This window comes from Hyaena hyaena, unplaced genomic scaffold, assembly GCF_003009895.1.
Source record: "Hyaena hyaena isolate Hyena2069 unplaced genomic scaffold, ASM300989v1 scaffold_1811, whole genome shotgun sequence".
Classification (NCBI taxonomy): domain Eukaryota; kingdom Metazoa; phylum Chordata; class Mammalia; order Carnivora; family Hyaenidae; genus Hyaena; species Hyaena hyaena.
Window position 1 is genome coordinate 51,817 of NW_024082439.1, and position 9,539 is coordinate 61,355.

The 9,539-nt window shown below is 59.0% G+C and overlaps 2 protein-coding genes across 2 annotated transcripts; one reads left to right on the top strand and one right to left on the bottom strand.

Moving 5' to 3' along the window:
* Positions 1-3,806: 3,806 nt before the first annotated feature.
* On the top strand, positions 3,807-5,407 carry MED11 (mediator complex subunit 11). Its single transcript, XM_039224896.1, has 3 exons — positions 3,807-3,959; positions 4,094-4,224; positions 4,879-5,407. Exons 1-3 carry the CDS (start codon positions 3,875-3,877, stop codon positions 5,014-5,016), a joined length of 354 nt encoding a protein of 117 aa, XP_039080827.1. The 5' UTR covers positions 3,807-3,874; the 3' UTR covers positions 5,017-5,407.
* A 270-nt stretch (positions 5,408-5,677) lies between these two features.
* On the bottom strand, positions 5,678-9,286 carry CXCL16 (C-X-C motif chemokine ligand 16). Its single transcript, XM_039224895.1, has 5 exons — positions 9,014-9,286; positions 8,101-8,239; positions 7,761-7,843; positions 6,394-6,810; positions 5,678-5,969 (listed from the first exon to the last, which is right to left on the bottom strand). The coding sequence occupies exons 1-5, from the start codon at positions 9,078-9,080 to the stop codon at positions 5,923-5,925; spliced, it is 753 nt and encodes a 250-aa protein (XP_039080826.1). The 5' UTR covers positions 9,081-9,286; the 3' UTR covers positions 5,678-5,922.
* Positions 9,287-9,539: the final 253 nt, after the last annotated feature.

The window sequence follows — 9,539 nt, forward strand, 5'->3', positions numbered from 1 at the left end:
CTCTGACCCTCCCCTGCTCACGCTGTCTCTCTCAGAAATATTTTTTTTAATTTAAAAATTAAAAAAAGTATTTGCTTCTGATGTTTTATTTTTATTTGGAGACAGAGGGAGAGAGAGAGCACGCAAGCAGGGGAGGGGCAGAGGGCGAGAGAATCTTAAGCAGGCTCCAAGCTCAGCGCAGAGCCCGACACAGGGCTCAACCCCAGGACCTTGGGAATCATGACCTGAGCCAATATCAAGAGCCAGATGCTCAACCAACAGAGCCACCCAGGTGACCCTGCTTCTGACATTTTTAATAATTCACTTTTTAATGGCTTCTTGGATGTTCTTTGTCGCGAAGCTCTTGGCCCTTCTGTACCCTTGCAATTTGGAGCTTGTCTTTCCAGACTGAACTTGGAGACCCCCATGCCAACCGGATCTCAGGAGCGCCCTCAACTTCTCCTTTCAAATACCTGCCCTCACCCCCCCCACCCCTGCCCAGCGCCCGGCTGTCCACCGGTCCCCCTGCGTGCCAGCTCCAACACAGGGCCACGGAACTCTGCCAGAGAAAAATCACACGGCCACACGCGTTCGTCCATTCACCAAATACCTCGTAACACATCCTATGTGCCAAGACTGTGCTGCTGATGCACCTTTGGGGCCACTGCTAACTTACAGTCTCTAACCTCGGCTGGCCCTCAGTTCCTGGTGACCCTTCGTCCCTCTCCACATTCCTGGTCACCTCCATCTCAGGCTCCCGTCCCACCCACTACATTCCAAACCTTCCACGCTCCTAGTGACTTCCGCTGTGCACAGAGATGAGGCTGCGAGGGATGATTGATTTCAATTTCCCGCCTGCTCCCTGCAAGCACGGACATCTGTCCCGATTCTCTGTGCAGCCAAGGTCAAGCTGCCTTCTCCTGTTCAAAGCTCACCCTCCCGCTGTGCTCCGATCTCTCCCCTCGCAACTCCTCTGAGACCCTGATTCATCAAACCACCGCCCCCACCTCAACCTCTGCCCCTCTCCTCTGGCTCTTCCCCCAAGGTCTGTAAACCCTCACAAGCTGCTTCTATGCAAGGAAGGAAGGAAGGAAACCGAAGACAAGACACTCTTCCACACGAAATAAATGCCTCTTCATTTCCTCTCTACCATTTCACTTTTATTGCGTTGTTATTTTCCAAGTTACATATGCACGTTGTTTAAGGAGTCGGATATAACGACAGGGTCGGTACCCCTTCCCTGTGCGGCTCCTTTCTCCTCCGAGCCTCCTTCTCCTCCTCCCTTGATGTTTCACCTCCTTCAGATGTTTCTTGTGGTCTTTACCTCCAGATCTCCAAACAACGTGCTTATGATTTTCTTTTCTTTCTTTCTTTTTTTTTTTTTTGTGCTTATGATTTTCAAGTATTACCTACTGGCGTCTGACCACACAAGGTGAAGACTGACCTCCTTTCCGCCCCCGCCCCCACCAGGGAATCCTTTCCATCCTGTCCGGGCGCCCCATACTCCGTGGAGGCTGGATCCATACTCAGTTCCTGCACTGTTACACTTACACATAACGTTATCCGCAGTTGTCACACGAGGTATCGATTACCTCTCTCTCCTTGCACCATGTTGTTTTCCCTGAATAACTATCATTTCAAGAATCTGCTTTTTCTCTGAATTTGTCACTGATTCCACCCTAGATTCTCCTCCCAAAGCCTATACATCCTCTCAGTACATTCAGAACAGAACAGATGCTCATCTCTCTCAGCTCCGCGAAGACATCCGTCCAGAAGCCTTCTCGATCTGCTCTGTGCGGAGCGGGGTGTTCTTCACGCCTGTCACCCTGGACCCCCCTCACTAGCGTTCTCGTTCACACCTTTTTGGTCTTGAAGGCCTTCCTCGGGTCCTGGGTCCCGCAGCTTCCTCTTCTGCGTCTACTTCTAAAAACCTCCTGAGTAAGGGAACTTGGTAGAAAACAGTGAGACCTTCGTATGTATCAAAATGTCTTCATTCCATCTGCATTTCGGCTGCTGTGAGAGCCCACATCTCCCCGAACATCTCTCCTCTCGGACCTCTGAGCCAGGAGCGCCTTCCTCCCAATTCCCCGTTCCCCTCAGTGCCAGCTACAACCCAGGGATGTCAGCAGCCCAGTGACAGGACACAGCAATGCCCCAGAGCAGGGCTCCGCAAGTTTTACTGTGCACACACAGCCCTGGGCATCTTCAAACACAGACACTGATTCCGAAGTTCTGGGGTTAGGGGGCGAGGGCTCAGTCAGTTGAATGTCCGACTTCAGCTCAGGTCATGATCTCACAGTTCGTAGGTTTGAGCCCCGCATCTGGCTCTGCGCTGACAGCTCGGAGCCTGGAGCCTGCTTTGGATTCTGTGTCTCCCTCTCTCTCTTCCCCTCCCTTGCTTGTGCTCTCTCTCTGCTTCTCAAAAATAAATAAACATTTTTAAAAAAATTTAAACGAATAAACTGGGACGCCTGAGTGGCTCAGTCGGTTGGGCAGCCGACTTCGGCTCAGGTCATGATCTCACTGTGCGTGGGTACGAGCCCTGCATCGGGCTCTGTGCTGACAGCTCAGAGCCTGGAGCCTGTTTCAGATTCTGTGTCTCCCTCTCTCTCGGACCCTCCCCTTCTCACGCTGTCTCTCTCAGAAATAAATAACAGGTTAAAATTTTTTTTAAAAAAAGAATAAACTTAACAACAAAAATAAATAAGTAAATAAATAAAGTGTTGCTATTAGTACTTCTCGCTCTCTGACCCCTTCATACCATCCCCCTAAAATTTTATTAGGATTTTTAAAGGCGTGGAGTTGAACCGCTGGATCCCCGAGTTGAACTGAAAGTCTCCATTCATTTGCTAACCCCGTGTGAACTAGCTTCATTCTCCATCTTCCATAGGCTGTCAGGACGGAGCTTTCCAAGAGAAAGGTAAGCCTGGTCATAACGCACTTCTTAAGGATCCTTTAAGGGCTCTCAAGGGCTTTGAGAACAAAGTCCGGATTACCCAGCCCGCAAGCCTTCTTCCCGGATCGGCTCCCGCTTCAGTCTGGCCGCTGCCGCCCTCCGCTCACTGGGGCCGAACCGAACGCCTTGCTGCAGGCGGGCTGGGCCAGGCGGGTCCTTCTCGGCACCGTGCACCTGCCGCGCCGATCCCCTTTTCCAGCCAACCCCCCACCCACCTGGGTAATTAACCCTTAAGACCCGGTTCTAGCAAGGCTGCATCCCGGAACCCTCGCTCTGTGCTCCCGAAGGTGCGCTGGGCGTGCCTCTCCCCAGACATCGACGACCCCCCCCGTCACGTGGGGCTCCGTGCCCTTCACCTCCGGACCCCCGGACCCCACCAGGCAATGGGGGAGCAGAGAGGGAAAGGGGGAAAGGCTGAGATGGCTAAGCCTGTGCTTCAGCGGGGCTGCTGCCCGGGAGGAAGCGCTGGGGCGAACCACGCAACACTCACCAAGTCAGGCTCCGCCGCGGCCCCGCCGGCCCGACAGAGGCCACGCCGTGCAGTCCGGAGGGTCACCCAGAGCTGCCGCCATCACCACCTGGCACCAGCAGATGCGCGATAAATTCTCATAGAAGAAATCGGAGATCCCAGGGCAGTGTCGCGAAGGCGGAAAGCTCTGAATGACCTCAGGCCGAGGAATGAAAAGGTTTCACCACCGCATCTTACCGCAGGTGGTCGCGAGGTGGCGGCGGCGACGCAGACCGGAGCGTGCGCACGGCACCCTGGGAGTTGTAGTTCGCCGGGGGGGGCGGAGGAAGGGGAGGCTGCGCCGAGCATCCTGGGAATTGTAGTCTCAGCTAGAGCGCGACCTGCGCAGGCGCAGGCCGAAAACCACTTCCGGGCTCGAGCGTCGAGATTGGCCGAGGGAGAAAACCCCGCGGAGGAATCCCGGAGTGACCATGGCGACCTACAGCCTGGCGAACGAGAGGCTGCGCGCCCTGGAAGACATCGAGCGGGAAATCGGCGCCATTCTCCAGAACGCAGGTTCGAGACGCGCCGGCCGCCGCCAGGCAGCGGGGATGGGAGGGGCCCCGGGTGCTCGCGCTCCGGGGCGGGTCCCGGGGCGGTCCCGGGGCGGGGCAGCACCCGGCCAGCCCCGCCCTCTCTCCGCCCCGCAGGTACCGTGATCCTGGAATTGTCCAAGGAGAAAAGCAACGAGCGGCTCTTGGACCGGCAGGCGGCGGCCTTCACGGCGTCGGTGCAGCACGTGGAAGCGGAGCTGTCGGCTCAGATCCGCTACCTCACCCAGGTGCGTGTGCTGGGGGGTCCTGCGCGCCCACCCGGCTCTCCGCCTCAGCCTTAGCCTCCGGGGATCATTGACCTTTGGAGCCAGACAGGACTGGGCCGTCCATGCTGGCACCACGACCCAGCCGGATGACCCTTGGCAGAAGGGGGGCAGAAGCCCTCCCTTCCAGGGCCGGCTTCTTCTTCTAAAAGGAAGTCTTAAAGGCGGGCGTGCCTGCCTCATTGGTCTGCGTCACACGAGCCACTGGGATGGGGAATTCCCAGGAAGGACTTGTAAACAATGCCTGAGCCACAGGACCTTGCACTCAGAAACTTGACCTGACCTGCGGGGCCTGAAGTGGCCACCTCCTGAGAAAAGGGACAGGTCGAGAGGGTCCTGAAGTCATTACAACAGCAACAGCCAGGGGCTAAGATTTTACAGCATGCCAGGGCTTGCATCATCTATTCCTTCAACAGCTTTAGGAAGTAGTTCTTGTTACCCACGTTTTACAGATGAGGTTGACAGAAGTTGAGTGATTTCCCCTAGGTCCCCCAGCCACCGCCCATGTGCCATAATGCATCCACACTCAAGGAAACAGTGAAACAAGAGACCCGATGCTGGGGTGGGGAGATGGGGAAGGGAAGGGGTGCCTCACCGATCGCTGTGAATGTCCCATAGGTGGCCACGGGGCAGCCCCACGAAGGCTCCAGCTACTCTTCAAGGAAGGACTGTCAGATGGCCCTGAAGCGAGTGGACTACGCTCGCCTCAAGCTCAGTGACGTGGCCAGAACCTGTGAGCAGATGCTAGAAAACTAGGCCAGGCAGGTGGAGCGAGAGCTCGGCGGAGCCCCGGCCCCTGCACCTGGGACAGAAGCTGGAGACCCGTGCAATGGGAAGTGTGGGCCGCCACACGCGTGCCCTGCTGGCCAGCGTCTGTGGGGACAAAGGGGCCGAATGTGGGGGGGGGTGGAGAGACCTGGCGGACCAAGGCTGCCCACAGCTCTGCCCCTGCGCTCCACGGAAGCGCTGACGAGCTCAGACAGACGGAGATTCAGACCCCAAACCCACTTCCTCCAACGCTGCAGCACCTGCCCTAGGCCACGGCAGCCTGGACCAACGAAGACATGTTCTTCATCGAAAGAAGCGAAAACAAGAACTAGGGGTTTTCGTAATAAAACACAGTCGCAATAAAAGCAAGGAGCCCAGACTCTCATTGGAACATATGTGGGCAATTCAGGGATTGGGGAAATGAAACCAAACTGCGTTGCACCCCCGGGGGGCAGGGGTGGGAGACCCCAGGCTGCACTGTGCCGGGTCAGGTCGGGAGAGGAAGCAGGAGGAATAGCCGGTGTGTGAAGAGAGAGCAGGGCAAGTGGGGAGACCCTCAGAGAAACTGAGCCCCAGAACTACACCAAGGGGGTAAGGGGGGTGAAGCCAACGTCTGTGGAAGGAAGAGTCAATAATTATAAAAATAATCTTTAGTAATTAAAAACATACATGAAGAATTTATCGAATTGATCTTATGAAAAGGTTGATTTTACATAATTGTGTAGGAAAAATCCAGGAAGGGCCCACAAGGGGGCAGTGCTTGGTCATCTGCCAATTAACCAGAAAATCGCTACAGTGTCCATCCTTTGCCAGAGATCATTCTAATGTATCAATGCGACTCAGAAGGGGCTGAATAAGTCACAATGTCTGCCCCCACAGGCTTCCATTCTTAGCTCAAAAGTCGGAGTCTGATGCCACACGTCTGTAATGGAGCTGCACATCTGGAAAAGATAAGGACATGGAGAGATGAGCTCTGAGACCAAGGGAAGTTTAGGGGAATAGCTTGACCCGGGGAATTAGACCCCAAATCATTAGCCATACCTAGTAATGGCAGGTGCTCGGTAAAGATCTGTAAATTAAATGAACGGCTCCGGCCTTGCGCTATCTTCCTGACCTTGCTCCAAACCCTGCCTGGTTTTGAAGGTCAAGAATGGGTCCCCTGTGAGGGCGCCTCCCTCCCTCCCTCTTCTGTAGTCTCTAGCTGACTCTTCTCTCCTTGGCTGCGATCCACAGTGTAGACAGCCTTCATAACTGTCTGCCCGGGGCCAGGTTTCCAGCCAACTAGGAGCTACCAGGGGCAAGATCCCCACCACGGAGGCCCTGGGTCCCGGGTCCCCTGGAGAGGGGCCCAGAGCCCTGGCTTACCTGGAGAATGCTGCTGGCACTTCCACTTCCTCTGGCACACGACATACAAGAGAACAGCGATGAGAAAGAAGGTGATGGCCAGGAGGGACACCACGGGCACCGTGGCTGATGTCCCCGATGTGGGTCCCACATTGTCTTCCAACTGCTTCTGCTTCTCCCCAGCCTCAGACCCGGCCCCGAGACTGTGGCCCACAGCGGATGTAGCGGTTTCACTGGCGCGGGTGAGCTCTTCACCCGAGGACAGTGCTCCCGCTGGCAGAGTGGGCGCCCGGGTGGACCGCACGGCAGGCGGCAGGTGCGTCGGGGGAGGGGAGCCCGGGTGCAAAGGCGCCGTTTCTGCGGGCTCAGGAGCCTGGGTGCTGGGGGGAGGCAAATGCTGCCGGGGGGCCACACTCCCAGAGTCCACGTGTCCACATGCTGGAGAAACAAGAAGTAAAGAGTCAGGGCTCTGAGAGGAGGGGCAAGGCGAAGGCGGTGGGTCAAGGAGAGCATCAAGGTAACGGGACAGTCAGGAGATGAAGGCAGAGGGGAAAGTGCGGAGGAGGAAGCAAGCCGCCCTCAACAGGGAAGCAGTGGAACAGGCATGCGCTCTGAACCGGCAGGTAGCGCGATCCGGGCTGGAACCCCGGCTCTCCCCCAAGCAGCCATGTGACCTTGTCCCTTGTGTCTAAGCCTCTCTGGGACTCATTCCTTTCAGCTACAAAGCAGGGATCATTTCAGTGCCCAGGGCCGCAGTAGCTAGGAGGGTTTAATGAAGTAACGAAGGTCTCTGGAGCCTAATGTACGTGCTGAAATGTTCGGGGATGAGGTGCGGTCACACCTGCAGCGGACTTGGAAATGCATCGGAAATTAAGGCGGACCGATGATGGACAGAAGGACGGACGGACAGACAGATGGGCATGCACTAGGGCAAATACGGTTTCCACGCCGGAACCCTGATGTTGTAAAACGTAAGCTATATTTATGTGTGCAAACTACATGAAATCCAGAAAATATAAATATATTAAAGCCAAATACCGTAGAACCGGGTGGGGGGTATCTGGATGCTCACCGCACAGTTCTTTCAAGCTTTGTGTGAATCTTTGCATTTCCATAATAAAAGTCACGGTGAGTTATGTGGAAACTAATTTGACAATAAACTATTTGTAAAAAATAAATAAATAAATAAATAACATGTTAAATAAAAAAAAAAAAGTCACGGTGAATGATGCTGGGCAGACAGGGACGGAAGGGACTTTGGCCGGCGCGAGAAATAGGAAAGTGGGATGTCCCAGGAGAGGGGTTAGTCACAGAAGACTGTGAGGGGGAGGCAGCGGCTCCTGGAGACAGTTCCCAGGGAGGAGGGGGGAGGAGGGGGAAGCTCGTACCTCTGAGATCAAAGCAGTTCACCAGTTCTTGAACCCACTGATCTTTGCTGCCCCCGCACACACTGCGGACCCGTAGCTGGAACCTGCGGAGGAAAGGCCTGGCCTCGCTCAGCTGTACCCCTTCTCCCAGCCCTTTCCTCGTTCCAGAGACGTGACCTCACCACGGAGAGCTAGTGAGGCCTTTCTCCCAGATCGGGAAAGTCCCAGGTGTGGGAAAGAGAAACCAAGGTGGAGGCAGACAGGGGGCTGGCGCTCCCAGGCGGCCCAGTTTGAGCAGCGGGGGTCCCGGAGCCCCCGCCCCGGAGGCGCTGCCCTCCCCGCGGTCGGGGTGATTGATCACCGGACGTAGGAGCTGCAGCGCTGATAGCCTTTCAGGTGCCTTCGGAGATGGGCCAGTAGCTGGCGCTCCGGAGGGGAGCCGGAGGAGATTGTCTGCCCGCAGTAACAGCTCCCGGCGACGCTGCCCTCGTTGCCATCGCCTGGGCGCGACAGGACAGAGGGAGTCGGCGCAGGTCACAGGTTCGGGGCTCCCCGGCTGTTACCGAAGCTCCAACCCACCGCCCCGTTGCAGCCTCTTCGCTGCGTCCCGGGATCCGACCGCCGGGCACAACCCGCGACACGCCGCCAAGCTCGTCCTTGCTCGTCCCCTGCCCCCCTGTCCCCCAGCCCCGCCGGCCCCCAGCCCCCCTGTCCCCCAGCCCCCCTGTCCCCCAGCCCCGCCGGCCCCCAGCCCCCCTGTCCCCCAGCCCCGCCGGCCCCCAGCCCCCCAGTCCCCCAGCCNCCCGCAGTAACAGCTCCCGGCGACGCTGCCCTCGTTGCCATCGCCTGGGCGCGACAGGACAGAGGGAGTCGGCGCAGGTCACAGGTTCGGGGCTCCCCGGCTGTTACCGAAGCTCCAACCCACCGCCCCGTTGCAGCCTCTTCGCTGCGTCCCGGGATCCGACCGCTGGGCACAACCCGCGACACGCCGCCAAGCTCGTCCTTGCTCGTCCCCTGCCCCCCAGTCCCCCAGCCCCGCCGGCCCCCAGCCCCGCCGGCCCCCAGCCCCCCTGTCCCCCAGCCCCGCCGGCCCCCAGCCCCGCCGGCCCCCAGCCCGTCCCCCGCCCCGGCTGCCTGGGGACCCGGGCTCCGCACTTCCTCACCACGACCCCGCGCGGCCCTCGGCGCGCCCTGACCCCCACCCTCCTCCCATCCCGTTCCCGGACTCGGGGCGGGAGGGGGAGGTCTGGGCGCCAGCCCCGCCCGGGACGAACCTGGCCGCGGCAGCAGCTCCAGCAGGAGGAGGAGCGCGAGGAACCGGAGTCCCCAGCGTCGCCTCATGTCGGGGGCCGGGCGGGACCGGAGCGCGGCGTCTAGTCGCTTCCTCCCGGGCCCGTGGGCGCCGAGTCCAGGCCGGCGAGCTGCGCGAGCTGGGGGCGCCCTCCTGCCGCGACCGCACCGTCCGAACCGACAGCGCGGTCGGTACTGCGAGACCGCGCGGACGCCTCCTCCCGCCGGGGAAACCCCGGAGGCGGGGCCCCGCGCCCCGCGCCCCCGCGCCCCGCGCCCCCTGCGCTCGCCCGGAACGCCTGCAGGAAGCGGGCAGGCCGGCCGCGCGGCGGGGCGGGGGGCCCCACGGGCCCGCTCCCTCCGGCTCCGGGCTGCCCTCCGCCCTCCCCAGCTCAGGCCTCGGGCGCCAGGACTCCAACTGCCGGGTCGGACTCCGGGACTTTCGCTTCCCGGCTGCGGGGTCACATGCCGGCGATGCGGGCCGGGAAAGTCCGAGCGGGGGCCGCACAC